This window comes from Takifugu rubripes, chromosome 1 (genome assembly GCF_901000725.2).
Source record: "Takifugu rubripes chromosome 1, fTakRub1.2, whole genome shotgun sequence".
Taxonomy (NCBI): Eukaryota; Metazoa; Chordata; class Actinopteri; order Tetraodontiformes; family Tetraodontidae; genus Takifugu; species Takifugu rubripes.
The window spans coordinates 1538426-1565601 of NC_042285.1; the positions used below are offsets into that span (position 1 = coordinate 1538426).

At 47.0% G+C, this 27176-nt stretch overlaps 6 protein-coding genes and 1 long non-coding RNA gene across 20 annotated transcripts in view; 3 read left to right on the forward strand and 4 right to left on the reverse strand.

Moving 5' to 3' along the window:
• Positions 1-2975: 2975 nt before the first annotated feature.
• Positions 2976-6754, reverse strand: LOC101062884 (inactive all-trans-retinol 13,14-reductase). 2 transcript variants are annotated; one of them, XM_011602629.2, is made up of 12 exons: positions 6713-6728; positions 6351-6625; positions 5794-5976; positions 5372-5613; positions 5111-5306; positions 4834-5031; positions 4637-4756; positions 4425-4563; positions 3969-4078; positions 3686-3852; positions 3437-3596; positions 2976-3348 (listed from the first exon to the last, which is right to left on the reverse strand). In XM_011602629.2, the coding sequence occupies exons 2-12, from the start codon at positions 6505-6507 to the stop codon at positions 3182-3184; spliced, it is 1839 nt and encodes a 612-aa protein (XP_011600931.2). In that variant the 5' UTR covers positions 6508-6625; positions 6713-6728; the 3' UTR covers positions 2976-3181. The 2 variants fall into 2 exon arrangements, with proteins under 2 accessions (XP_011600931.2, XP_003961057.2); XM_003961008.3 differs by having other exon boundaries at positions 6351-6754.
• An 845-nt stretch (positions 6755-7599) lies between these two features.
• On the forward strand, positions 7600-9129 carry LOC105416261 (uncharacterized). The gene is made up of 2 exons (XR_964457.2): positions 7600-7780; positions 8577-9129. It is a non-coding gene; the product is annotated as an uncharacterized lncRNA (long non-coding RNA).
• gngt2b (guanine nucleotide binding protein (G protein), gamma transducing activity polypeptide 2b) lies at positions 8958-9706 on the reverse strand. The gene is made up of 3 exons (XM_003961007.3): positions 9545-9706; positions 9359-9447; positions 8958-9250 (listed from the first exon to the last, which is right to left on the reverse strand). Exons 2-3 carry the CDS (start codon positions 9440-9442, stop codon positions 9122-9124), a joined length of 213 nt encoding a protein of 70 aa, XP_003961056.1. The 5' UTR covers positions 9443-9447; positions 9545-9706; the 3' UTR covers positions 8958-9121.
• A 1230-nt stretch (positions 9707-10936) lies between these two features.
• Positions 10937-13705, forward strand: tmem101 (transmembrane protein 101). The gene is made up of 4 exons (XM_003961006.3): positions 10937-11067; positions 11711-11891; positions 11967-12113; positions 12646-13705. Exons 1-4 carry the CDS (start codon positions 10937-10939, stop codon positions 12952-12954), a joined length of 768 nt encoding a protein of 255 aa, XP_003961055.1. The 3' UTR covers positions 12955-13705.
• Positions 13706-14517: 812 nt separating this feature from the next.
• lsm12b (LSM12 homolog b) lies at positions 14518-19150 on the reverse strand. The gene is made up of 5 exons (XM_003961005.3): positions 18978-19150; positions 17444-17577; positions 16897-17006; positions 16116-16242; positions 14518-15112 (listed from the first exon to the last, which is right to left on the reverse strand). Exons 1-5 carry the CDS (start codon positions 19102-19104, stop codon positions 15020-15022), a joined length of 591 nt encoding a protein of 196 aa, XP_003961054.1. The 5' UTR covers positions 19105-19150; the 3' UTR covers positions 14518-15019.
• Positions 19151-19280: 130 nt separating this feature from the next.
• Positions 19281-22479, forward strand: g6pc3 (glucose-6-phosphatase catalytic subunit 3). Its single transcript, XM_003961004.3, has 6 exons — positions 19281-19690; positions 20565-20671; positions 20752-20842; positions 20958-21076; positions 21152-21284; positions 21366-22479. Exons 1-6 carry the CDS (start codon positions 19473-19475, stop codon positions 21703-21705), a joined length of 1008 nt encoding a protein of 335 aa, XP_003961053.2. The 5' UTR covers positions 19281-19472; the 3' UTR covers positions 21706-22479.
• Positions 22480-23141: 662 nt separating this feature from the next.
• The window catches only part of tanc2b (tetratricopeptide repeat, ankyrin repeat and coiled-coil containing 2b), a 98594-nt gene continuing 94559 nt past the window's right edge, over positions 23142-27176 (reverse strand). For all 13 annotated transcript variants that reach the window (XM_029848828.1, XM_029848837.1, XM_029848829.1 and 10 more), the window contains one exon: positions 23142-26943. In XM_029848828.1, coding sequence (XP_029704688.1) covers positions 24876-26943 — 2068 coding nt within the window. In that variant the 3' untranslated portion in view covers positions 23142-24875. The remainder of the gene's footprint in view (positions 26944-27176) is intronic.

A 27176-nucleotide genomic window follows, 5' to 3' on the forward strand; every position in this document is an offset into this window, starting at 1 on the left:
AGGTCCCAACTAACGGTGGAACATTCATGCAACGCTGTGAGTGCTGCAATACGTGTGTGCTTCGAGCTGAAGCTGCCAGCAGCAGTCCCAGGAGGTGAAACCAACATTTCCCTTCTTGATCATTACTTGATCATACTACTGATCATATTATTGATCATGCTATTTAAAGGTTTGCCTCAAGAGCCTCACAGGTAAATCCGATATCTTTAACTCCCCCAGTCTTGATCTGTACAAGGGGAAAAAATGCCACATAAACACAACACCGTGCGATGAATATCCAAACCATGTGTTGAAGACTCAAATTCGTTGAGAGTTGGCTCCCCAGCCACAGAAGGGCCCCCTCTAGCGCCCCATTCGATAACACCCTCCAGCATTTAGGTTCAAACCAAACCTCCCAAGCTGACCGTCCATGTAAGCAGAGTGAGGTGATGACGAATGCGGATGCTTAGTCACTGAAAAGGGGGGGCATATTCCTACAGGAGAGGAGGGGGGCTGACTTTGAGATGAAATGTGAGAAGTGCGGATCATGTCTAAAGCATCCACTGGAGGAGGAGCTGCAGTGGGACCGAGCAGATGGGAGTGAAGGAGCAGACCTCAACTCTTTGAAACAAACACAATTCCTCTCAAAGAAAAGGCCAGATTTCCTCAGTCTTGGTTCTAAAACACGTAAATGGTGGAGCTTGTTCTGTCTCCCTTTCAGCCAGTCTGCTGCATTCAGAGTGTTGGACGAGGCGCGTCCTTCATGCCAGAGTTGAGATCTTTAAACCAGGAGGTCAGAGGTCAGCTGTTTACTGTTGCCAGGCGCAGACTGAAGTCGATCAGTCTCTCAGTGGGAGATTTCTTTATTTATTAATGAGAAAATGTGGCAGGGTTCCATTTTCTTCCCCTTTTTCTCTGAGCCTCTTTATTTATTCTGCCTCCGTCTCTCAGATCTTTCGCCTGTCTGTAATTGTAAATCACAGGTGCGAAACACACTCCCAGGAAGTATCAAAAAGGGAAAATGAAAGGGCTCGGTTGTGCACGTTCACTTTCCTTCAATCAAATAAAACACAAGATTTGTGCCTGAGCTTCTGTCTGTCTTCAGGAATGTCTCAACCTCCCTGATAGCTAAGCCAGAATTTAGCCACTGGAAGTGGCTTCAATACATATTTGTCTTAACAGGTGACAGTTTCCATTGGGAATATGTTGGGAATATGCAGACATGTGGAGCAGGTGACTTAGATTACAGCATATTTCAGGCAAAAGGTAGATGAGACTTGCTCCACTAATAGTTGAGGGCGGCAGGACAGAAGAGGAGTTCAAGCGAAAGGTGGATTTTTTCATTTCACCTGTAGGTGCATCTAAAACTGGGTGCTGTCTTCAGACTGGGACTTCCTCTCATCTGAGTTTTTGAGGGCCTCCAGATTAAGAGCAGCTGCGGCTGCTGGCTGGGCTGGATCTGTGGGAGGCTGCAGCAGGCCAGCAGGGAGGAGCTCCAACATCTGGAAAAAGCAAAAAGCTGGCTCAGACAGAGACGAGAATCTCTGAGCCAACCCTCTCGCTACAGCGCTTTATGCTTTATAAAAAAAAAAAAGAATTTCCAAAGTTGTCGGATTGGCCTGGAATCTCTAATGTAATGTCTCTGTAAAGTCTTCACTTGCTCTGAGACGCGGGGCAGAGCGGACGGCTGGTTCAGGACTCGACCCTCTGGGCCTCCCCTGATGTCAGAGCATGTCTAAACATGTGGGAGCCACGAAGAGGAAAAGATTGGGGGGAGGTTTGAGGTGGCGCTTTTGTTGGTCAAGTCATTCTGCCGCTCCATTCAGCCATTTTGCTTTCTTAAAAATAAGGTTAAACACTGAAAAACTCAAGATTGTGGTAAGGTGGCAGCTGACAGGTAAACAATGACACACTCTGTTTTATCCAAACAGCTAATTTTAGCTTACCTCAAATGAAACGTGTCAACCACCATATTTACCAGTTATTCAGAGGTTTTCTGATACTAAAGGGAAGTAATGGTGATTTGAGCAGAATCATTTTAGCGTCAACATCGTTCTCTGAACTTCCACTTATTCAAGAGTACTTTATTGATCCCTTTAGGGGGTGTCCATCAGGGAAAAAATTATTCTGATCAGGGCTGTGGGGATGCTGGGGCTGAACCCAGCAGTGACTGTGTGAGGTGCAGGAAACACCCTGGTCACATCCAACGACACACACACACACACACACTGAGCAGCAGTTAGGAGTCTCCAATCAAGCTAATGTGCATGTTTGGGAGGGACCTGGAGCCTGGAGAAAGCCTGTGTGGGTGCTGGGAAAACCCATTGACTCCACATAGAAGGACAAACCACATGTCCAGCAAATACATGCCGAGATTCGAGTCTATTTTTAGTCATTCTCTTCAAATTTAATTACCAAAATCCATGATCTGCGTGGCTGTTTGCACATCAGACCACCAGCAGCAGGCAGAGTTCAGGGTGAGCTTGTACAGCTCAGGGATGGAGCGCAGCAGACGGAGAGCTACTGGCATCCCACTGGCTGGCTGGACAGAAGGGGCATTCTTCTCCGAGGATCCCCTCGGCCCTCTCCGACAGACCTCAGTTTGTCAGTTAATCTGCCCAACGTTTGCTAAGGAAATGTTCACTTAGCACAGGAAGTCTGAGGTTTCACCGCACACATTTGATTTCAACAGTTACTCAAACAAATCTGAGGTTATTTGGGAGGTCAGAACAACATAGGTGGGAAGTACAGATCCCAGAGGGGATTTACAGTCAACCTGATAGAGAAACATCAATGAATCTCCTAATACACCTGATTCAAACCCCCCCAGAGTGGACTAAAGTTGCATTTCCTTTTAAGGAGATAACAGTTAAACAACTATATTGGGATATTATCCCTGTTAAAACTACATGTATCCATTCAAAAAGGTAGAGTGTTTAAAGAAAGACAATTTCCATTATTCATTTTACACAGTACAGTAAAATTAAACAGCAGAAAACTGAGCAATGTAATGTTTATTTTAAGCTTAATATATGGGTACAACTACAAAAGCATGCGCATATCACAAAAGTTAGATCAAGCACAACTCGTACGAGCGTAATATCTCCTCAGATGTGTCTTCAAAAGTGATGACGGGGAAGAATCCTGCTAATCTGAGCCTCTTCTGGGGTCTTTGGCACCACGCACGTGAGGTCGAGCTCACTCACTCCAGCTTCTTAGCCAACTGTGCCATTTCCTGGGCTTTCCTCCTCTTCAGCTTCTTCTTGAGGAAGAGCAGGTCGATGTAGACGATGTGATTCAAAACGGCGGAGGCGCAGAGGAGGCCGCCGTGCAGGGCGCCGGCGATGCCACAGCTGAACACGTCCTGACCTGGAAACAGACGCAGAAACACAAGCTGCTCAACCTGCTTCTTGCTCCAGAAGAAAGGAAGGCGACACCCACGAGCAGCTTCTCATACCTGACATGTAGAGGTTTTTGATGGGGGTGTTGCACCTGTTCCGAGCCACGGCCTCGGCGTGGAAGCGGTCCAGGTTGTGCTCGGCGGAGTACATGGCTCCGCGCTGGGCGCCCAGGTAGTGAGCGTTAGAGAGTGGAGTGGCCACATCCTGGAAAACCAACTAAAAATAAAGCAATATAAATGTTCAGTCCTTCCGTGATCACGCAGTGTTTTGCTGTGATACGTGCATTGACAGGTCAAGTGTCCCACCTTGTCTTTGATTTTAGGGAACACAGTACAGGCCCAGTCAAAGAGGTTTTTAGCAAATCTCATTTTGTAGTTGTAGTACTCGTCGCCCCTTTTGCGCACTGTGGTGTCCTTCCATTCCTCAAACCATTCATACTTCACCATGGTCAATATGGTCATGCAGGATTTCCCTGAGTCAGTCACAGGGCAACAGGTTTTGGAGTGGTACTGAGCACTTTTATAGATTGGTACTTTATTTTTGGTCATAAACTCCACTATGTAGCTGAGCATTAGTCTGGGGTTGTACCAGGGTGTCTTATCTTGGCCTCTGGGTCTTTGGAGGACGGCATTGTGATGAACATCATTGGGATATTGTCTGGTGCTTCCTCTTTGCTCAGGGAAAAGAAGTGTTCCATCCTAAAAATGACAAAGATATGCCTGGAAACTTTAGACTTGATTTTTTTTTTTGGTTGTTTTTTTTGAAGACTGCATTAGTTTGGAATTTAAACCGTGTAGCTTAAACCTGATCACGTGTGCCACCTAGAGGCCAGTGATACCATCTCCCAGTTGCTGGTTCAGTAAAGCACACATGCATGTTCATATATTCACATATTACATATTAAAGTGTAAAGAGTCAATCATTGCCGATTTAACACATTTATGTCTATTTCTGTTTAGGTTTTCCCTCCCGTTTTCAGATCTATGTTATTCCTCGAGCAATAGCACCCCCGTGTGGTATACAAACGCATCTGCTACTACTTACGACTTGTCCATGTCATTATTCTTGAACATCCAGAAGTTGGTGGACGTGAGGCCGAGCTCCTCTTCCGTTCCATCAAAGCCAGAGAAGATTAAAAATGACCCTCTGGCGTGTTTCATCATGTTCAGCCTTTCTTGAACGTCTGGGCATCAGAAGGTCCGTCATCAGTTTGAGACTAATTGACTGTTTAATGTTTTGAAGGATCTGTGTCTCACCTGGCCTGTCTTTAATCTCAGGGGGAAGAAGGGTCTGAAAGGTGGTGAAGATGCCACAGTTTGAAACGACCACGGGCGCATGAACCGCCACCTCCTCCGTACCTTTCCTCACTTTCACACCTGTCCAGAGGAAAGAGCCCAGTCAGGGAAGAAGCATCTTCATCAGCTATGAGATCAGCTATGGAGTCAGTTCTTACCATAAGCTGTTCCCTGCTCATTTACCAGGATCTGAGAGACGGGAGCCCTGACCAGACAGTTTCCTCCATATTTCTGAATGGTGCGGATGATGTGGAACGGGATCTCACTGGCCCCGCCTTTTGGGTAGTAGGCGCCTCGTTTGTAGTGATGAACCAGGAGAGCGTTAATCAGAATGCTGGAGTCCTTGGGTGGCACCCCTGAAAGAGCATATTTGTCATAATGAGGTCTGAAAACCTGATTTTTGGACTCAATCATGCAACACGCTCGAGGACCCACCATAGAACAAATAAGAGAACATGACTTGAAGGTCCTTGTTTGTGGTCAGGCTGTTCATTAGGTCTGTTGCACATGTGCCAGAGAGGCGGAAGACTGGGGAGAAGAAGTTGGCAATGCCGGACTTCAGCAGGAACAGAGACACCCACTGCGGGATGAGCTTCAGCGTTGCCAGGTAGTGGGTCTTCTTAGCTGAGGTCTGTTGGATTAGGAGGTCTTTATCAGACACTGATTCATCATCTCAGGCAGACCAGTCAGGGGCACCTTCATAATTTGGAAGAACGTCTCAATGGCTTCGGTGTCTTCGGGGAACTGCTTCAACAAATGCTGTTTCATCTCAGTTTTCCCCGAGAGGACGGTGTACTCGCGCATCTCCTCGCCGAGGCCGATCTGAATGGTGTCGAAGTGTTGCCGCAGCTTCTGGAACTCCAGCTGGCCCTCAGAGATCTGGTCGAAGGCGATCCGCAGCAGGCTGTTCTCGTGAAGCTGCCCGATGTAGTGGAGGCCTGGAGGGGAAAGAGAGACATAACCTAAATATCCAGTCTGTCTGGTTCTCAGGTGACTCACTTGGATTTAATCTCCAGCTGCCTCTTAACTCGGTTCCAACTTTAACGTTTATGGCGTTTTATTGTTCTTCCTGCAGAGGGCACTCGTGGCGAGTCGCGTTCCCTGGCAAACGCCCTTACCGACGTCAAACTCGAAGCCTTTCTCGATGAAGGTGTGGCAGCAGCCTCCCGCCTGGTCGTGCTGCTCCAGCAGCAGCACTCTCTTCCCCGCCTTGGCGAGCGTGGCCGCCGCCGTCAGCCCGCCGATGCCGCTGCCAATCACGATCACGTCCAAGTTCTGGGGCACCTTATCGAGGCTGAAGCCTGGAAGAGAAGCTCATAAAGCTGAGGCTTTATCTCGAGCAGGTCCAAAAGAGTTACATAAGACCGTTACGTGAAGGTTTGAAGGTCAGGTTGGCCCGACCTCTCCGCCGTCAATGTGCGGCCCCTGAACCAACTCCTGTGTCTCTGTCATGAAACTGACTTTATGTCATACCAATTAAGATAAGGTGCACAAATTAACAATTGCACAATTATTACTTCACACTGTCAATTTAGATAGGACCAAAACGGATTTACTGTTGACGTGTTGACAGTAAAGTGTCTGTTTTCTTCTGTTTTCTTTTGCTTTTCAACAACAGCTGCCTAAAAATGAAGTAAATTTGAAGATTAAAATCACACAGACTCTGTCATCTTACTTTGCTTTAGGACTTTATCCCTCTTCTTCTGGTCGAACTCTCGAGGTCCAGGAGGTCTCAGCGACTCCAGTGAAAACGGGCTCCGTTTCCCAAACAGGTACCAGTACGTCCCGCCGACCCATATCACCACGCAGGCCAAGAGAACCAAGAGCCACATTGTCGAGTCTTCTACTGCAGCTGCAAAACAGTAACGACCACGCCTTAAATACCATGCCAGGTGTCCAAGGTCGAGGGAAGAGGAGGCTGATCTAGATCACTTTCCTTGTCAGTGAAAGCTGTAAAGATAAAGTGACAAAAGAGCATTTTGATTCGGTTCACGTCTCAGCAGCAACGCTGACCAAATAACATCTTAACGCCTTTACAGTTGTTGATATCTCCTTTGAGATGCGCAATCTGTTCAGGTGACTCGAGTTCAGGTTTCGCGAGGGTTTTTTTTTTTTTTACTATTTGGGTCACAGCTGCGGGCAATCATGCCCGTGAGTCGCTTCGCCCCGCGCACCCGTTGCGCACCTGGACACTAATGAGCCCCCTTCTTAATCCCCGGAGGCACAGCTGCTCCCTGCCAGGTCGTTATTCGTGTTCCGGTGACTTTCCAGCGTATTCCTGTTTGCCTGCCTGCCCGGTTCCGACCTTGCCTGCTCCCCGGTGAATCCTGCCTGCTGTCGGTGTCTGACAATAAAGCGGTGTTCGGCCTAACTCTGGTCTCGCATTTGGGTTTTTGTCTGGTTCGTGACACTTTTGGCTCTCTTTTAGTCACCTGCAGAGGGGTGACGGGAGCAAGGGGACTTCTTCCTGTGGTCTATTTTAAAGATTTTGTGTGCAGAAGAACCGGATATTTGTGCAGACTCTCCCGCTGAGGACTATAATTCATTTAAGCAATGCCTCCGCGGCGAGCCGAACAACGCCTCAGCCACGGTGTGATTAGCATATAATGGCCTGAAGTGATTAAAATAATTAATGAGAATAGACGATATCAAGTCGTTTAATTTGAGCGGAAATAAAGTAATATATAAATTAAAGTTATATAATATTAAAGTCTTCAAGGTACTTTATTCCCATTTTCTCTCGTAATAAATGTAAAGTATCTTAATTAGGCAGCTCTGGCAGTTGAATCATAGCAACTTAATTAGACAGCATTATTTCATGCTCGGAGCTTGTTGTTGATTTGTCAACAGGCGCAACACAGAGAACCAATCAGATGGCTTGATTTCACCTTTTTAAACCTGCTTTGATGTGAATACCTGAGGCAGGTTCTTTCATCCCCCTTTTCACCGCGAACCTCCAACCATCGCCAGAAAAATCCCTTGTCTTTATTGAATGAAACATAAACAGAGGAAACGATACTGAACCAGTACTTTCATACGTCTGCAGGTCAGCTGATCTGCTCGTGTAGTAAATTGTATCCTGCAGGCATGGACTTTGTGCTCAAGGTAAATAATCTAGAATTAAATGTTTGTTTGGCAACGACACACAATGGATTATAAGCGTGAACATGACAATCACTTGATTTCATTTATGTGCTCTGAGTATAAAAGTTTGGAGACACCTGGATTAAATGAGGGTTTAATGACTGATAAAAAGGTTGGGGGCCATTTCAAAGTCCTAGTTTGTTGAGAAATGAAAACGGGAACACGTGGTGAACCTGATCAATCTTAAATAAAGACACATTTAATGTTTCATTCTGAATGAATCTAAATAATGCTGCACAGCCACGTGTTACCCCTTTTTCATTATCTGAAATGCGCAACAGCTTCATTTTCCCCTGTCGTAAAGGAACTTACTTAGATAAAGCAATTTGTGTTTATCTGATAAGACAATTAAGATAAAGACTAAACTATGGACATGCGTGTTTTTACAACAGTCCAGCTATACAAAATATTATTTTATGTCAAATGTGATAAATGAGCACTCTGTTAACATAATTGCATATAATTTATAGATATTTAATAAATTCTTAGATTTTCATCAGTAAATTTTCTATCTTGTAGTCATTGGACCTGCCCGAGGTTTCTTCCTGGTAAAAGTAAAAACCACCTCTCGCTGAATGAAAGACCTTAAGACACTATAAATGTGGGGTTTTTTTTGGTAAAGCTAACTATTGTGTAAATGAAATCCTGCACTTGCTATAATTTATTCCAATGCTTTCATGTCAGTCTCCAGTAGTCCGCTCAGATGTTTAAATGCTTTAAGAGTCCCTGAATTTTATATCTAATTCTTTTTTAACAGACTTGTGCTACAAAAGCTCAAACGACGTACGTTTGCTGTGGCACCACCTGAAAATGATTCTAATTGGATGCGGAGCTCAGAATGGACGCAAGGTTGAAGCTGCAGGAAGAAGCTTATAGATTTGGACGCAGGAAGCAGCTCTGTGCCAACAAGCCTCTGTGGCTTAAATCCTGTTAGGAATCAGGCTAAGCAGCTCCCGCACGACTCCTCTGACTTTGCCCGCCTTTGTTCATCTGCTGATGAGTCTGGAATACTTGATAACACGCTATGTGCAGGTAAATCCTGTAGATTATTGACCAGCCACGATGACACGAATACGCAGTCTCAGTGCAATAAAAGCATCATATGTTTATGTCTAACAAGAATGACAAAACACGATTCAGGCCAAAGCTCCATACCGCTAGTTTAATTTAATCGTTACAAATCCACAGGGTGAGGGGTTTGGGAAGAGGACTATGGTACATTTTCTTGCCGGGGAACTCCACAGGAACAGTGTAACTTCCTCCCATATAAAACCTTGTGCCTTTTCCAGGGGCGTCTCTCTGCTATGTTATTGTACAGCCTCCCTTGTCTCCTTTGTACGGGTTCTTGTCATCTGAAACACCTTTAATCAGAGGATCATTGGGTAACCGCTCCTCAACGAAAGCAATGGTTTCTGCACAGTTTGCAGCCACCTGTTGTTCAAGAAGAAGGCAGAAGCAAAGTCAACTCAAGCACATCTTAAATATGGAATTCAAACTTTTATGCTCAAACATTCAGCTTCCAGCAGCTGAGCCACTGACTGCTGTTCTTGGAGTGTTGACTTCTTTCTTCAACTGGTCCAGCTCCATTTTCAGGATTTCCTTATCTGACATATCCCGGGCCATCCTGGCTGCAGGTGGACATAAAGAATCGCTCTCATTGTGGTAAATGTCCAAAAGGCTTTCATTTTTAAACTCATTCTTTGAAATAATTCCTTCAACTCTTACCTGTTGAATGGCGGGACTCCCAGTAAGCAGAGAAAAAAGGTTGGCTATGAGCTCATCAACTGGTTTCCGTCTTCTTCACCTGCTTCCTGCACTGTTACCTGCACTGACTGATCTGTGGCGTCCTACTGCTCTTCATCCCCTGCTGATCCCTGCTGCTGGCTTTTGGGTGAGGTCGTCACAGGATTGGACCTGATGTCACCAATCCGCCGTGATGGGATTAAATGAGCAGGAGCCGTGACCCCTGAGCAGGAAGGAGGAAACCAGGGGACAGATTATTATAATGCTGCTGAGAACGTGAAGAGAAAGTGACCTATTCGGGCAGAAGTAGTACAAATGATCATTGCTTCTTGATTTAGTGACCTTAGAAAAGTTCTTCTGGCTCCAAGGTCGTACAAATTAGTTTTTCTTACAGTACAAGACTGGACAGGCCAGACGTCTTTTGAACCAGGGCTTCTTCATTTGAGTTTTTTTTTCCAAGTTCTAAATCTGTGAAAACATCAAAATGCAGGACTAACAGTAAATTATTTTTGTTGTTCTTTGTCTACTAAAGTGTCATGGAAGGAAGCGGAAGTAGTTTCATAAAACTGGGGCCAAGTCCTCTGCATTGATACCCACCAACTGACCTATAACTCATTACAAGCTCCTGATCCTTGACTAAACCACCTTCAGGGCTCACATTAAGCCATTTTCAGAATCTGGGCCATAGTCTCATCCAGTTAGGAGTAAACGTAGACAAGTCACATGGGGCTGACTTTAAGTTTAATATAATGACATTCTATTGGGTTCCTGTGTTCCATGCCAATCTCTTTTCATTAACATCCATCTCTGTCCAGCAAGCTATTTGTATTGAGGGTTGTCTCTTCAGTGATTATTGCCAGAGAAATAACCTTGAGAAATTTTACTATACATCCACAAAACTATTTAGGTTCCTGTAGTTTCTGAATAAGACCTACAGCCAAAATAGCCATTATCACCTAAATAATCATTCCATCCATATTTTTGTTTTTCGCTATAATTCTTCATCTTTTGTTATATTTTTTTACATAAAAATGTAAATAGGTGAAAAGGTAAAACAAAAAGTGCTGTATAAATTGTCATTTGTGACTGCTTAATTCATTCAACGGTGTGTAGTTCTATAAGTTGACCAGCAGATGGCAGTGTGAAATTAGTCATGCCTACAATAACGATCAACGTTCCCGCCCACTTGAAGCTGTCAGCCAATAGGACAACGTTACGCCGAAGCAGCATTTGATTTCAAAATAAGAGCATTTACATTTTCCTCATTGATACATTTTCTGTAAGCGAAGCACATTTAGTTTTATTTTGACAGGTGACGCGCGTTTTTAGCAGGAAGTTGTTAAACGTTGGACAAACCGTAGTCGTCGATTCACAATGGCAGCACCCAGTGGGAAGCGGGCTTTAAGGTTTCTCAGCCAGCTTGGAGCCTTTATTCTGACCCGGGTTGGATTTTGGAATTGTTTCAGTATGCTGATGCTGTTCGCTGAGCGAGCCGACTCAAAAAGGTGAAAATTAACATCGTCCGTGACAACATATTGAACGTTAGCTTGCGAGCTAGCAGCAGTAAAACGCAACGTCAACTTGTGCAAATACGGTCCAAAACTATGAAAGGATTTGATGCGTCGGTATCAGTTGGAATGTTGACATCAAGTGTGCCAGCAAGACTTTCATTTTAGTGCATAAATTAATTTGCAGTGAAGTGAGAAAAACTCTAAAAGTTTCAGCCATGTTGAGGCGAATTTGCAAAATCGCCTCAATTGGCTGGTTTTTAATCACATTCAGACACGAGTTGAGCTGTAATTTTCATTTCTGCTGCTCATCTTGTTTTAATCTCTTGTACTTGTCAGTCTCTTGTGGTTTGGTCAAACCTCCACACCCCTCTTATTCTGTAATTATACCAGCTGCAGAGAAAAAGGTTCCACCCAGCGTCTTAGATGCAACATTTAGGGGTTTTATTACATCTCGTTTTCTAAATGAAAACCTCAATAATTACTTCTTATAATCAGGGACCTGCTACTGAATGATTGTGCAAAACGTTTCGCTTCAGAAATAATCCTGATGGGGTACATTGATTAAAATGGTATACAACAGAAAACTAAAAATGTAACATTACTGTCCTGTATTAAATCTGCTTTATTTCATCTCCAGGAAGCCGGACATCCCAGTCCCATACCTGTACGTAGACATGGGGGCTGCGGTGCTCTGCTCCAGCTTCATGTCCTTTGGCGTGAAGAGAAGGTGGTTTGCCATGGCTGCAGCCATACAGCTGGCTCTCAGCACATATGCATCATACGTAGGAGAGCAAGTCCACTATGGGGAATGGCTGAAGGTGAGCCACCATTTGTGGCTTCAAAATGAGGTCTGTGTCTTTCGCGTAGGTAATTTGTGCCGCACCTCCCTGCAGGTACGGATGTATTCCAGAGCTCTGGCCATTATTGGAGGCTTCTTGATCCTGGCCAGTGGGGCAGGGGAGGTGTACAGACAGAAGGCTCGCAGCAGATCTCTGCAGTCCACGGGGCAGGTTTTCCTGGGGGTTTTCCTTATCTGCATGGTGAGTGTTTTCTTTTAACGCTTTATTAATCGACTAAATGAAAGATGATACGGAATCTTGGGAAACCTGGTGCCTTGCCTTTACAAATCAAACCAAGACATCGATTAATGCCAAACAAAGAGCATCCCAACTGCTGCTGTTCCAGTTTATGGTGCCGTTTTTATTAAAATTCAAACCTGTGCAGGGTGTTTGTGAGAGCCAGCCAGGTAAACAAGAGGAGCGATGATGAGGGGGGTTATTTAGGCAGACCAAAAAAGAGGCAGTGAGGTCGTGAAGTCGCATCTAAAATTCTCTGTACCGGGTGGTAGAGCAGTACATGCAGACGTGCCATTCTTCCTCATTAATAGTTGTAAAACTAGATAATGAAGTATGTAACAGCTCTGAAGAGGAGCAGAGAAAGAGCTCTCTATCTGATGGTCTGGGAGGGGATTTACCAACGTGAGAGCCTTTAAAACTGAAGTGAAATGAGTCCGTTTACCTTCGACCACACACGTCATCAGGTCTCAGATGCAGTCCCTCTTCCCCCCACTAGGTGTACTCCCTCCAGCACAGTAAGGAGGATCAGCTGGCCTACCTGAACCACATCATGGGAGGAGAGATCACCATAATGCTGCTGGAGGTGCTGTTTGGAGGGCTTGCTTTGGCGTTCCTCTCGGGGTGCTACGTCCGTCTGGCGGCTCAGATCCTGGCCGTCATGCTGCCCCTGGTCATCCTGCTCATCGACGGGAACCTGGGCTACTGGCACAACACCCGGAAGGTGGAGTTCTGGAACCAGATGAAGCTGATAGGACACAACGTGGGCATCTTCGGTGCTGTTCTGATTCTGGCCACCGACGGTTAAACTCTCTCACCTTTAAAGGCAACTTTGTTTTTAAAGACTGACGCGTGTGAGCAGGGTGAGATTGTTGGCCGCCGATCTCTCAGGATTCCAAACATTTAAAGTTGGCTGTTGGGTTTAGGCGCCGATGAAGGTTCTTCCTATAAGTTTGGCACCTTCGGAAATGGAAAGGCAGGAGCTTCGGTTCAAGCGCTTTAATTTATTCAGATTCGCGTTTACATTTTGTCTTGTTTTAATTTTTAAGTATTGATCTCGTGCAACGGCAGAAACGTGCTCTTCCAAATAGAACCTTAAATGGTCATTTTTACAGTGGGCTTTTGTAAATAAAGGGAACATACAACTCCTTAAGTGTTGCCTATTGAACTGAGCACTGGGGGAGTTTCAAGAAATGAAGCTTTTTTTCTTATCTGGAAATACTGTCACCATTTTTGAAACGCGACAGTGCGCAGATGTCAGATAATGCTTGAATATTTGAAACGATTCAAAGTGTAAGGCTGCGTTTGGACGCTTTGGAGGCTGCGTTTGGACTAATTAACAGGCGAAACAGCGCCACACAGAGACGGGAGTGGGTATTGCAGGCGGTAGCTGGGTGCAACGGCAATGAAAAAGTATTTTATCACATTCTCAACATTGTACATTTACAACTACGTTCACTTCATGAATGTTTGGGAGAAAAAAAACCTTTTATATGCAGTTGCTTGAATTGTGCCTGATTGCAGGTTAAATAAAGATGTTAATCTCGCTGAACTTGTCAGATGTGCGTCTGCCTCAACAGTGAAATCTTTCCAATAAGTTTCAATAAAACGTGCGCTCGGTGTCTGCTGGGACTGGATCCCAATGGCAGCATCAGTGGTACCCCTTCAGTCCTCCACCCCTGGATCTGAAGGAGCAGGGGTCGGGACAGGATTTTCCATGCTTTGCTGGATCCTGAGCGGCAATGGACCCGCCGAGTCTCGATCCAGGACCCGGGCAGCACCGAGGGTAAACAGGAAAATCTGTTCCGAACCTTAAGAGCTGGGCAAGAGAAGGAGCTGGGACACCGGTCAGACACAGCACCGCGGTGGCAGGAAGTCAGTCTGGACTGGATGTTTCTGCTCAGATACGTTTGGGAAATTTCAGACCAATTTGATCTTTTAGAAAAAAGGGAATGATTCCATTTTCAGCTAAAAAAAATGTTGAGATGATCAGACTATTGATCGGTCAATGAACGAGTCCAAACTGAACAAATTAAGACAAACTGGTGCTTTTGGACCTACTTTAATGAGTCATCACTGAACAAATTAACTCCAGATTTGGTTTAAACTAAATAGAAACCATTCTGTTTCAAAGTTTAAAAACTGCATAATTGAACAAAAAGAACCCCTCTTAATCGCAGGGCTTCAGCTGGATGCTCAAAGAGCGATGAAGCTCCTCAAAAATCAACAAAATGTCTCAAATAATAAATCCCCCATGATAGAAAATATACACACACACACACACACACACACACAGGTGGGCCAGAGGCGACCTACGAGTCCAGCTTTCCTTGCATCCGTTTGCTTTTGAGTCCTCCAAAAAGTTACAGTATTACAGTCAGAATTTTTGTTAATTTTATTTTAGAAAATGTCCTTAAAGTGTGGCATTTCAAGTCACATTTTGTTTTAAAATACAGAAAATACAGACAGTAGAACATGGATACAGCAAAAAAAGGAAACGAATGACAGAAAATAAAGCTAACAAGCTTTTCTGACTGCTCTAGTTTTCTCTTTCTGAAGGCAGAGGGAGGAGGGCGGAAAAAGAAAAGGTTTCGGGGATGGAGGGAGCGGGGGCAGAAGGAGACAAGTTAGTTAAGGAAACTATGGTTGCTTCAGGGTTCATGTTTAAATTATTCTTTATAAAGTCTAATTTAAGATTTAATCTTTCCTCTCTTTTTTTGTCTTTTTCATTAAATGGTATTTTGATCTTCGGGATCCGGGGCCCTCAGCTCCTCCTCGTGGTCTCAGTCTGAGGACAAGGAATGCCGACGTAAGTCTGGCAGTGGGAACGGAACCACCGTTGCCTTCCTGACCGGCCGACCCGCACCGCCAACTCAAGAAGATAAAGTGGAGTCCTTCTGTGTTTGCTGTGCTTGTGAACGTTGCATGGACTTCTGACTTTCCACATCTCTAAAATGTTTCTCAACCTGGAAGAGTCGAAACAACAACCATCAACCATCAGCGATCCACCATCAGGCCCCTCGCACACGGGCAAAAACGCTGCGCCCAATTAAATCACGCGTGCGGTGAAACCGTGGCGAGGAGTCGACGCCCACTCCGGTGTGATTGGGCGTCGTGGACCCAACCCTCCCGCTGCCAGCAGGCGTGCTTAAAGGGATAGTTCACCGCCGTCGTCCTCGGGGAAGCAGGAAGTCCGACCACAGGTGAGATAAGGCGCGAATGGTGGCGTTTTATGTCAAGGTCAGGAGCGGCGGGAGGCCTTTGGCGAATAAACGGCGACTTAAAACGACACGAACCTGCAGCCGTTCAGGGTTTTACAGCGAACGACGCCTTTAATTCAAGCGCCCGTCGGGAGAAGCTCGGGTCATTCCTGATGCAGCAGCCTCTCGCGGCGTTCCCCGTTAACAGCAGCGGATTCTGATCCGCCGGCGCCCGCTCCCGAGGTCGAAGGTCGACAAACAAAAACCAGCGACATTATTTCCGTGTGAGTCACGCCGTCCGCTGGCCCCCGTCCAAACATTCCTGACACGTGAGCGTGCGCGCAAATGTAAACTTTTAGGATCGCAGCTCGGAAGGCTGGAGTTCGGAACGCTCGCGCACGGATCGGTCGCCGCCACGGAGCGCATTAAAGCTGCTGGCGTCCGTACGGCTGCGCTCACGCTTCGCTCCTGTCAGCCTCGACGTTTAAAGGCCCCATTCCCGATCCGGCTCGGCTGTAAAATTCCGAGGAACCTCCGCCTGGTTTTCATCAGGATCAACGCAGACTAAAACCGTCAGTGTGATTAGTTACAAACACATCAGCGCATTTTTGCTGCTGCCGGACGGCGTCAAACGTTCCCGAGGTTCCTTCCTCCTCGCGTGGATTGTTAATAAATCATCGGAATATCATCCTTTACAAATGAAAATCTGACGAATCGGCATTTTGCAGGGACTTTGAACCCCGCCCGGGTGATTAAACTGCGTACTTACTATTTTGCGTACATGACTTAAAGCGCTTCCCTCTTTGCCTTTGCAGTTTTCAGCTTGGTAAGGCGGCGAGATGACGACGTCGTCCATCACAATAATGTTCTTCTCCTGCCATTTACAGTCTTTGATGCTGCGGAGAAGAAAAACAGAACCTCGTCTCATCCCCTGTGAGTTCATGAGCCGCGCACGTGCACGTGCGATGCAAACATCAACGGCTTTACGAGGACCCACTGGCTCCATGTGGGTCCCAGTTTGGAACCAGTTAACAGACTACAAACATGCAAAACTGGTTTAAAAAAAAAGACGACAGCTCGGAAAAACCTGGAACTGGTTTGGTGGCGAACCCGAGACCCGAGGGTGGCGTCGGGATCCGAGTCGTGTTTATGTTCCTTTGTCAACATAAATGTTGCCCGGTCGTCTTTTATTACGGGACGGTGGCACGAGGCTCTGGTGGAGTTGCAAGTGTTTGGCAGGTGTGGCAACAGATCATTCAACTCCACGCGAGACAAATCCGGTCCAGGTTTTATCGGCCCGCCATTTGCCTGCATGAGAGCATCTAAGCTCTCAGCTTTGGGCCCGAGGACCGACCCCAGCTCCCCGTCCGGGTCACAGCGTTACTCATCCAGGACTTTGGCTCAGCTTCACCTGTAGTGTTGCACCACCTCCTGACTCAACTGTAGGCTCACTCATCAAAGCATTCCTTTCCCACAGACGTGGCTGTGACTTAAATACCGACGTTCCCTCCTGGGGACGAGCGGCGACCCAACGAGGACGGATCACTCACGTTTTGTGGATGGTCTGGAATAGCTGCTGGCCCTCCACAGAAACCCCAGCACTGATTGCATAGGCTTGCGACAGCTTGTCCTCCTTTTCTGACCGTGCTCGATTGGCAAGCTGTTGAAGATGAAAGAAAACGGAAGGACGGTCGTCACATCAAGTGCTTTTGAAGTAGAAACCAGAGTTCTATCCTTTTAAAAACCTTTTAAAACTAGAATTCAAGGGGAATTTCAGGTTGATTACAGGGCCGACAACTGCTGGTTGATACCACCGTGTGTGTAAACTAGGGCGATTCAGACCCTTTTGAAGATGGAAACTGACATTAACCAGTAGTAACCAGGAGCGGATTATCGTATAATCACATTTACTTGTCTGAAAATCTAAGATATTGGCAGATTAAAGCATTTTTTTGGTTTTTAAGGATGACCGTAGCATTTAAGGGTTCACACCTTTAGGGGAGCCAGACCCATATTACACAGAACAACTGTGTTTCTGTTCCATACAGCAGCTTTATGTTTTAGACATACACACACATACACACACAGCGGGTTTACCTTGCTAACATTCAGTGATGCTAGTGGGGGTGGAGTCTCAGTGTGGTCATTTATTATGTCCACATCGGAAACATAGGCTAAGTTGATCAGGATGACGTCGTTGAGGTTTGGCTTACCACTGGAAGAAGCACATTCTTGGGAGGGTTAAGGAAGAAAAACAGGAAGGTGCAGCATTAAATGAGCAATTCCACCTGAACACCACGAGTTAGCCCGAGCAGAGAAGGCCATCGGGCCAGACACCGACACCCGATTCTGAATACACGCGCAGAAACTTGGACACGGTTACAGCAAGACCCCAGGTCTCAACCCTGCTGCTTCTCAGACATCATCTGTCATATTTGTAAGATTCTAAAGACCGTTCACACATCTGTAGGACAAATTATGATCTCTGCCCTAATTTTCCCTGAGTGACCTTTGACCTTTTGCCCTCATGGTGAGAAAATATTTAAGACCCAACACGGGATAAATGCTTACCTATTAATACAGTGGCAGCCGGTCTTTGTAACGGTACCAAAGCGGCAAAAATGACCACTTATTGGTGCTTGATACACTATTTCTAAAGGTCACTGTCATAAATTTCAAAGGCAAAGCCGGAGTAAAAATAAATACGTAAATTTAAACCTTTGCAAATGGAGTAAAATTATAAATCAGAATGGAAAGCTTCCAAAGCGACAGAGAGGCCTAGGATGCTACATAAATGACCCGTAATAGGACCTTTATCCACAGCCTTCAACCTTGTCACGGCGAGGTCAAAAAACCCATCGAGACACGAGCGGGTTTCGAACCCTCGCCCATCCGAGCCGCAACGTTCATAATCCCGATCACGAAGGGGTGCAGACGTCGGCCGTCACCATGCCACGATGCCGCTCCCGTCCCGTCCCAAACCAGGCCCAATTCCACCAAAACACCCCGCGTTTGTCGCCGAACCCGGGCGACGGACGCTGGATCGCGACCCAGCAGAGCCCCGGGGCGCCGACATCGTTGCCTGACCCGAAGCCGCAGAGTTGTTAGCATGTTAGCGGTTAGCAGCTCGGAGTAGCGTGGAAGGGCGCTGGGTGTCCATTCATCCCTCGGACGAACCCCCCCACCCCCCATCCCCGGGTCTTTTCGGTGGCCCCGCGAACCCGACTCAAGCAACGTATGGGAGCCACCCCGAAGGACCCGGAACCGGCCGAGCCGGAACACGCATCGGGTTTGTGGCTGCGAAGAGCGCACAGCCATGATGCCGTGCGGGCAGGCGCTGCAAGGTTGGGGTCCGGTACTACAATGAGCGGATTCAAAACACATGCACTTCCCTGCACGCGTAGCCGAGCCGACGAACTCCCCGCGACGCCGCCGAAACCCTCCACAAGCCATCGACGGCCGCGCATCTGCCCGACGAAGGGAAATATTTAAAGAGGCAACGATTTTTACCCCGGCTACAATCAATTACGCCTGCGCGGAGCACTGTTTGACATATTTTCGGTTACCCTACAGGCCCTTGCAACCAGGCAGGCCAGCGGGCCGCCTGCAGCGCCCAACGGACAAAGGATACTCAGAGTTAACATCTTAGACTGGTAGTCGAAGGCGACTACTTCTCCTTGCAGACGTTGGCCCAAGCATGTGAGGCAAGAGACATGGCTCCCGACGCTGAAATACTCCCCCGGTCCAGGAGCCGCCATCTTCTCCGCCAGGAAACCGGAGCGCCTGCCTTACGTAAAATGACGCGATGGCGTATTGACGAAAGCCGGGCGTGTCCCCAAATACGTCCCGATATTATAATTTATGCCGGCATAACAATTAACACAGGCGGAAAAAAAAGACACGACACACACCTGCATTACGCGCATTTGTGTTTAAATGAGTAATTAAGGTGGGCGCACGTTTTGGACATTGTCTTTTACGGCATCCTTCACAATGTACTGTCAAAGCCCGCCATCTAGTGGTCGCACGGCGTACTGCTCATTACCTGCAGCTCTTCTGAAGTTCATCACAAATCCGGATTTCATTTTGGCTTTTTTGTAGTGGGTCAGTCCGGAAAGAAAGGAGAATGGAGTCGGTGTACACCCAAGGCATCTGGTTCGCTGAGAGTCTGCAGCAGAGGACGATCGGCTATCAGAAACTGTGGCTAATAATCACCCAAATTGGAGATCCAAAAGCAGCCTTTTTGCTTGTCTTTCCTCTGACATATTTCATCAGCAAACGAACTGGGACTGCGGTGCTTTGGGTAGCAGCTGTATCAGAGTGGCTGAACCTGGTGTTTAAATGGTAAGTGTTCAAACAAATAAACGCAGTTTATAGATATATGCGTATAGTTTGTACACTCATAAAATGTTAATATTTGATAATGAAAACACATATGTCATGCAAAGCTTATTAGACTGCTGACGTTCAAAGTATATACATGTGTCATATTTGATTATTTGAATGTGATGTTCTCTGTTTTGTTTTGGTTCTTTTAATATTAATTGCCAAATAGTGACAATGGCTTTTCCTGTTGGCAATGATGACGTTGTGCCAAAGATACACCATTGAGGAAAGATGCTCTACTCTCCAACCTCGAAAACGTGTGTTCGCGTAAAAATATCTGCTAAAAATAACAGGAGCCAACAGAGCAAACTTTTGCAATCACGTTTTATTTATGTTTACATCATTTTTTCAGAAATGTGATTTTTCTTTTTTAAATTTAAAGCGTGAATAATAAAGCCATGAATGGAAACAAGGCCGGAAGCCTGACTCAGATCGTTCAAATATGTTTAGTGTGAGCCATCTTAACCTACCTTCAACAATCTTTGGTTACAGTCCAACGGCCAGCGCTGTCCGGGTTGAAAATTTAACACCGGAACTCTTTTCTGACATTATACATTATACTACATTATACCTGTACATTATACTACAAGTATTTTTTTATTATTATTTTAAACTATAAATGAAAGATGACGTATTAATGTATCTCTCAACCCAAAATTACCGTATTAAAAAAAAGCGAAGATAATGGTCCAAAAAATAAAAGAAAACACGGATTACTTTCATGTTGAAATTCCTCAGTACTGTTTATGGCTGATTCTAGTTGGGGTACAATTATGCATTGTATATATTACAGAAATGTACACCATTTAATGTTTTTTTTTCTTAATCTCAGGATGCTTTTTGGAGAAAGGCCATTTTGGTGGATGGGCGAATCACATTTATTTGACACCGTGCAACCTAAAGTTCAGCAGTTTCCATCCACTTGTGAAACAGGTCCTGGTGAGTAATTATGGCAGCAATCACTAATCCACAACCCATTATAGCAAATAAGGCTAATAAAAATGATATTTCTGTCTCAGGCAGCCCTTCGGGACATGCCATGGTGACGGCGGCAGCCTGGTGGGTGATGGTGTCCTCGCTGGGGTCATTTCTGTATTTGCGTACTCAGAGGTGTGCTCATCGAACACAACATATTTGCTCATTTGTCTTCAAAATTGTAGAATTAAAAATCCCCCCAAAAAATAGCAAAGCTCTATTTTTGGTGTCTCCTTCCCTCCGTCTCCAGTGTGGTGTTATCAGCTGTTCCCTACCTGCTCTATGTTGGCATGTTGGTGGCTGTTGGACTCTCCCGGATCTTCATCCTCGCACACTTTCCTCACCAGGTCATTGCGGGGTCCTTAGCAGGTCTCAACTTTGTAACATTATGCAAACATATCCACATATGTCGTGAGTTGGTGATTAAAACCATCATTATTCCAGGTTTCATCCTGGGGATTATCCTGAGCCGCAGGGTCCCACAAGGTCGCTCCCTGCTCTTCATCGGTATTGTTCTGCTGCTTGGTACCGTCACCCTGCATTCTGGACTCCAGTGGCTGGGAATCAAGCTCTCCTGGTGAGCTCCCTGTTTGATGACATTTGTTGTATGTCATAATATGTTCTGCAAGGTCAGAAAGTCCTTTAAACCGCTCCACAGGTCCATTCCTTTGGCCAAGAAATGGTGCAGTCGTGCAGAATGGATCCGAATGGAGACAGCCCCCTTCTCTGCCCTGACTCGAGACTGTGGGGCTCTACTGGGTTTGGGTCTGGCCCAGTGCTGGAGGCCTTGCGGATGGCCCTTGTCCAGGGCCCCACGAGCGTTGTCTCTGGCCATTTCGTCCATGGGGCTGTACCACATTAACCGCCTGCCACTCCCGCTTCAACCACAGGGCTTCTTCTACGGCTGTTTCTTGCTGAAGCATCTGCTGGTGCCTCAACTGGTCATGGTGCTGGTTCCGGGCCTTATTTACCTTTTCACCCCCAAAAGGAAACAGTGATGGACACCACAGTATTAGAGGGGGGGGGGGGGGGTTCAGTTGTCCCAGTTCACGCCGTATTGAATTTGATTCCTTTACATGCAGGTTTGGGAACTGAGGCCACACGTCCTCGTGCTTTAAATGTTTGCTTTGTTTTTCACACGATCACGTTTATGTCCAATGAGCAAAACTTTCGGTCAGAACTTAACAGGGGTTTAAGAGTTTGGGGTGGGAATGCAGCCTAAATGAGCTTTGAAAGGGCAAACCACTGATTTATGATGTTTTTGTGGCCATAACAACTGAAAAGGTCTCCGAATCTTCAGATTTATCTTCCCTTGTCTGCAGCACATATAAACACGGTGTCGTTTCATCAGTCTTAGTTTCTGCTTCGGTCGTCCATGTTGACAACTTCATGCTGTCTGATGTGAAAAAGTGATTTTTTAACTACAACTATTACCATCACTGCTGATTCTGAATATTCACCACAACCACCCTGAATGTGTCCAGCTTGTTACAATGTTGCATTGAGACTTGTTTATAATGATTGTATATGATTTTAAGGTGATCCTGGCATGTTTGAAAACAACCTATTGAATTAAATCTCTTATCAATTCTAAGTCAAACAGCATGAAAGGAAATGTAAAGATGTGACGTGGTTTAATTTAGAGACCAAAAAAAGGCAGGACAATTGAAATGATCTGAGGTGTAAAGTCAAAATGATGGTCTAGAGAGTGAAAATGAAAGATTTTTGATGTGTAAAACTGTCCTGATATCTAATAAACCAGCTGCTGTCTATTTTAGCATTTAAATGAACAAAATAAAACAACATGCAGGGTTGTTTTCTTTCCCATTTGGTAACCATTTATAAATAAGTTCTTTTATCCTTAATACACAGGTTTGGCTGTACAGATTACAATCAGTTATCATGAGATAAAAACACATTCTTTTTTATTGTTTTTAATTAAACTTTTTATCACAGCGATCTGAAAGCTCACATTTACAGACAAGAGAACTCCGCTCAGCAAGCAAACACGTTTAAAATCAACAAAAAGAACCTTTCGCTTTTGGGGAAAAAAGAAAAATCTGGGATGTGGGTCAGAACAAGCGTCTGGACCCTCCGAGTCAGAACACTTCTATACATGTTTCCACTGAAGCTCATGGAAAGAATAACAACATGCATCAGAATATTTACAGCAAACTAATATTTACACTCATTTTGGAACCATTCAGCCCCCCCCCAACCCCCCTCCAATAGCCTCCATATAGAAGTTTTCTTGAAATTAAGTATAATACAATTTATACCTTCATTTCTGTAAAGATAAGTGGGGCATCTCTCTGCTAGCGTCTGAAACGGAACCAAACAGAACCAAAAATTTAACGTTACAAAGAGTCTGTAACTGTCCCCACATATACAAAGAACCCGAATATTCTTTATTCCACCTGCTTTTTCCTCTCTGTTTTTTTTTTTTTTTTTTTGCAATGATATTTCGCAGCGTGTGCAAACCCAGTGGATCGGACTGGAACCACTCCACTTAATCGGCCTCGACTGACCCCCGAGCTGGACTGTTCTGTAATTACAGCTTGTGCTAGAAAGGCTCAACATCTTCAGCGGCGATTGCTCTTGGTGTCGTCATCCCTCATTTGTACAGCGAACCATTCAACAACAGCGTCGATGACAGCCTGCTCAGAGGTCTGACTGATGTCTCTCTCTCACACACACACACACGCACGCACACACACGCACAGTCCAGATTCAACAATTGTCGCAAGTGAAGTACATAAAGTGCACCCTCGTGAGAACTCAACAGGTGTTGTTTTTAGTGCAGATGGTGGAGTTGAAGAGCACAGAGCTGTGTGCAACAGTGTGATGCGTTTGCTTGCCTTTACCCCCCCCCCCCCCTCCCCCCGAGGAACGTGCGGCGGCACGGCCTGTGGAGGCGGGACAAAGGCGAGCTCCGATGTCCTGATATGGACTTCTCTGCATGAACGTAAAGTCCCTGTAGCCTGAGACCCAGGACGCGGCCGCTGGGACCTCTGGTTGCAGAAGGTGATGGTGGAGCGGAGTCAAGGTCGTCTACTGACCACAAGCAGCAGTGGCGTTTGGTTTTTGACATCGTACTAAGGCATATCATGAGGTCAGTGATACAGTAATGACTCTACAAAGAAATATATAAAGATCTGAATATACATGCCTGAGGTGACGTGTCTGGATTAACCGACAACAATTAAGCATAAATATGTGTATTTCTGCATGAACAACTTTGATTTGGGTTTTAGTTTCAGGCCATTTTGGGGGTTGAGTGGCAGAGAATAGTTACTAACCTTATTCTGTTGTGAGGAGGATGTGAGGAGGTGCAGCTTTTCTGCTTTGATCTCATCTGCATCTAGGAGCTGTTACCCTAGAACAGCATCGACTGTGTTAGCATTAGCAAAATAACTGTAACTACTGTCATGGTGTGTGTGATCTATAGATACAGTGTATTGTTCGGTCCCCTTTTAACGATGGAAAATGAATATTCAGTCCCCCCCAATCATCAACTTAAAGTTCTGCTGCATTTTGACGCAACGGGGGCAAATGTGTAGCTCAGAGTGGGGCATTTGTTCTCTTCCTTTCCCCTGATCATTCTTCCACATGTCTGACCGGCGGTGGGACACAAAGGCAAGTTAACAGAATACAATTCCAACACAAACTAGGCTTTGTTTTATTTCTATGTACAATATGGAACTTATTATATTATAAATATTGTTATTTTTCTCTAAGTACTGACTTGAGCCACCTGTGTTGTCTAAGCGATGTACAGTATCGAACATATAATATTGTCTTACATAGAATAGAGCCTACTAGCGACCTTGGTTAAGAGCACACTTTGAAGAAAGAGAAGGTGGATACGGAGTCCGCAGAGAGAGTCCGATGACTGGAACGCTCACTGTGTTCAGCGGTGGGAGCGTTGTGCCATCTTGGAAGTGCACTGGTCTCTGATTCCGTCCTCAGGACCCTCCTGTTGTCCCCGCGTGTGGAATATGAAAATGCCGTCTTCTTCTCGCTGTCAGTGGCTGGCGTTTGTCAGTAGCTCGTGGTGTGTCGGCGCAGGTGGGGTCCTCTCTGACTGGACTGGCGTCCCGCGAGCAGAAGCTGGTGGGCTCCGGGATGATTCCCGTCTCGCTTCCGCCAGCCAGTCAAAGGGCGTCCATCACACGTTTGACTCCACGAAGGGTCTCTTTGGTTTGATGGGGGAGGTGGGGCCCTGGGTCCGGGAGTCACGCGAGAGCTGGCGGTACATGTTGTCCTGGTAGGCCTGGGCCACGGGCAGAGTCCTCGCCACCTTCACGTCCTGGTAGGTGGGCACCTGGCTGACTCGCTCCAGGATGTCCCCACTTCCGCGGGATCCGTTTGTTAGCTTGCCCAGCGAGGGGGGTGGGGTCTGGGAGTAGTAGTCCTCTTCTATCAGGTGTCCATTTTGGGCGTTATTTGTCTTGTTGTAGTAGGCGATATTGCCCAGCGAAGCGGGGGGGCTGTAGGTGGATCCTTGCTGAACTAGCTGGCCGGGCGAGGTGGGGCTGATGGCGGAGTCCATGGAGGTCATGGCCCTGGACCGGGAGGGCTGATGCAGGTACTGCTGAGTCCGCGCGGTCTTGTCTATGACGCCCATGAACGGCGTGTTCCGAGAGCGCGTGGCCTCCCCCTGATACAGCCCCCCGCCGCCCTGGGAGGGAGAAATGGGGGAGATGTCATCGCAGGTGCGCTCGTAAGTGGCCTGGAGGGGGATCTCCATCTGCTGAATAGAAATGGAAGGCCTGAAACTTGGAGCTAAATTTGTGGTGGATCCAGTCGAGATGTTGTTGCTGGAGGGCGAGAACCGGAGGCCGACGCTCTGAGAATGGATGAGAGGTCTGGGGGCCGTCACGTGCTGCTTCATCTCAGTAGTATTGGCACTGATGGGGCGTCTCGCCATATGGGGGATCTCGGGGGAGCCCAGCTGGCAGGGGGGCACGGCGCCGCTGCGTTCCAGTACGTGCTCGGTGACGGGGTAGTAGGCGGCCGACTGGCTGCGGCTTATCTGAGGCGTCTGGCTGTAACGGATGCCCCCCGGGCCCCCGCTGCTGGCGCGGTAGGCTGAGGAGGGGCGTTGGGGTAGCTCATCCTTTAACAGGCTCGACTCCATAACCCCTCCTCGGCCACCGTGCTGACAGAGGGCCCCAGAACTGAGGCTGGCCTGGACCTGGGACATGGACCGTCCATCCAGCGATGGCTGGTACACGAGTCGGCTCTCCACATCCACCGACCCCCCTTGGTAGCGGCCCCCCATGGAGTGACCCATCTGGCCGCCGTAGATGCTATTGCCCATCACGCTGGGCTGGTTTGTGCGGACGATCTGGGCTATTGAAGGCTGAAGACGAAGGCCTTGGGCTTGGTGGTGTTGGGAGGACAGAGAAGGCTGTGAGCTCAGCTGAAAGGAACGCTGGCTGCTCATTTTAGAGAGGGGCGATTTGGGTCTCCCAGGAAGCTGCTCCGTCTGATAGCGGACTGGGGACCCAGACTGGGACCGATAGAGACAAACACTCTCCAGCGGAGGACTTGATCTGTACTGAGCGGCCCGACGTAAAGGGGATGGTGGTGGGCTCTGGTGATCCATCCCCGGACCCCCAGAGCCCAGGGGAGGTGGGCTGAAGCTGTAGGACTGCTGGTGCACGGGGGAGGTGTGAGGCGGGCTGTGTCGGTAGTGTGAATTCTGATGCGTCGGGGACAAGGAGGGCGACGTGGACTGGTACGTCCCCCGAGTTGGAGAGGACATGGAGGAGGACGTGGGATGGTATTCGTAAGGCGGACCCATGGGCGATCCTCCCGTTAGGTATATCTGATCCGGATGGGTGGGAGAGAGAGGCGGGCTCTGGATGATAGGGAGGCTGGAAGGATCCGAGAGAGATTCGGGTGGGGGAAGACCCACCGTCATGGCCTCCAACTCCTGCTCCAGGTAGTCCTCGTCCTCAAACAAGTCTTGGACGGGCTCCATGTCCTCTAGACGGGGTTCCGGGGGAGGGGGGAGAGGCATGGCCAAAGACAGCGACTCTTCCTCCTCGGGAGGAGGCGTAGGTGGGGGGGAAGGGGGAGGTTCCAGCTCCAGCTCCTGATGCTGGTGCTCCTGCTGGCTGAACTGGTGGCACTCCTCCTCCACCCGCTGGAGCAGCCTCTGGATCTCCCGGTTGTTGGGGCTATGCTTTATGGCCTCTTTTAGGTCCTCCAAGGCTTCAGGAAATTGTCTGAAAGCAGCAGGATGAAAGTGCAACGTTCAATCAGGTGCTACAAAGAAGGAGAACTCAGTTCCACACCTACTTCCTGTTTCCATTCTCTACTTTTAGCTTCATATTAAACTTGTGTCTTTACTTTTACCACGGTACTGTGACCAGAGTCTGAACTTACACTATAGTTTGGGATGGATCCGTGTTTTTAAAAACAAGCAAACGCTAAAAGCTTCCAAAGGTATTGAGATGAG

Bases quoted from the DNA above. Each gene is read 5' to 3' on its own strand.
- LOC101062884 (XM_003961008.3), bottom strand. From the start codon at position 6,507: ATGTGGCTCTTGGTTCTCTTGGCCTGCGTGGTGATATGGGTCGGCGGG. The intron at 5,307-5,371 runs GTGCCCCTGACT...CTAATCCAACAG, and splicing joins CGTTCTTCCAAATTATGAAG to ACCTCAGCTAAGAAGACCCA. The intron at 5,032-5,110 runs GTGGGTCCTCGA...ATGCTCTTTCAG, and splicing joins GTTCTCTTATTTGTTCTATG to GGGTGCCACCCAAGGACTCC.
- gngt2b (XM_003961007.3), bottom strand. From the start codon at position 9,442: ATGGCCCGGGATATGTCAGATAAGGAAATCCTGAAAATGGAGCTGGAC. The intron at 9,251-9,358 runs GTCAGTGGCTCA...CTTGAACAACAG, and splicing joins TCAACACTCCAAGAACAGCA to GTGGCTGCAAACTGTGCAGA.
- tmem101 (XM_003961006.3), top strand. From the start codon at position 10,937: ATGGCAGCACCCAGTGGGAAGCGGGCTTTAAGGTTTCTCAGCCAGCTT. The intron at 11,068-11,710 runs GTGAAAATTAAC...TTTCATCTCCAG, and splicing joins GAGCGAGCCGACTCAAAAAG to GAAGCCGGACATCCCAGTCC. The intron at 12,114-12,645 runs GTGAGTGTTTTC...TCCCCCCACTAG, and splicing joins GGGTTTTCCTTATCTGCATG to GTGTACTCCCTCCAGCACAG.
- lsm12b (XM_003961005.3), bottom strand. From the start codon at position 19,104: ATGGCGGCTCCTGGACCGGGGGAGTATTTCAGCGTCGGGAGCCATGTC. The intron at 17,578-18,977 runs GTATCCTTTGTC...AACCCTCCCAAG, and splicing joins GTCTAAGATGTTAACTCTGA to AATGTGCTTCTTCCAGTGGT. The intron at 16,243-16,896 runs GTGAGTGATCCG...TCTTCTCCGCAG, and splicing joins TTCCAGACCATCCACAAAAC to CATCAAAGACTGTAAATGGC.
- g6pc3 (XM_003961004.3), top strand. From the start codon at position 19,473: ATGGAGTCGGTGTACACCCAAGGCATCTGGTTCGCTGAGAGTCTGCAG. The intron at 19,691-20,564 runs GTAAGTGTTCAA...TCTTAATCTCAG, and splicing joins CTGAACCTGGTGTTTAAATG to GATGCTTTTTGGAGAAAGGC. The intron at 21,077-21,151 runs GTCTCAACTTTG...TCATTATTCCAG, and splicing joins CATTGCGGGGTCCTTAGCAG to GTTTCATCCTGGGGATTATC.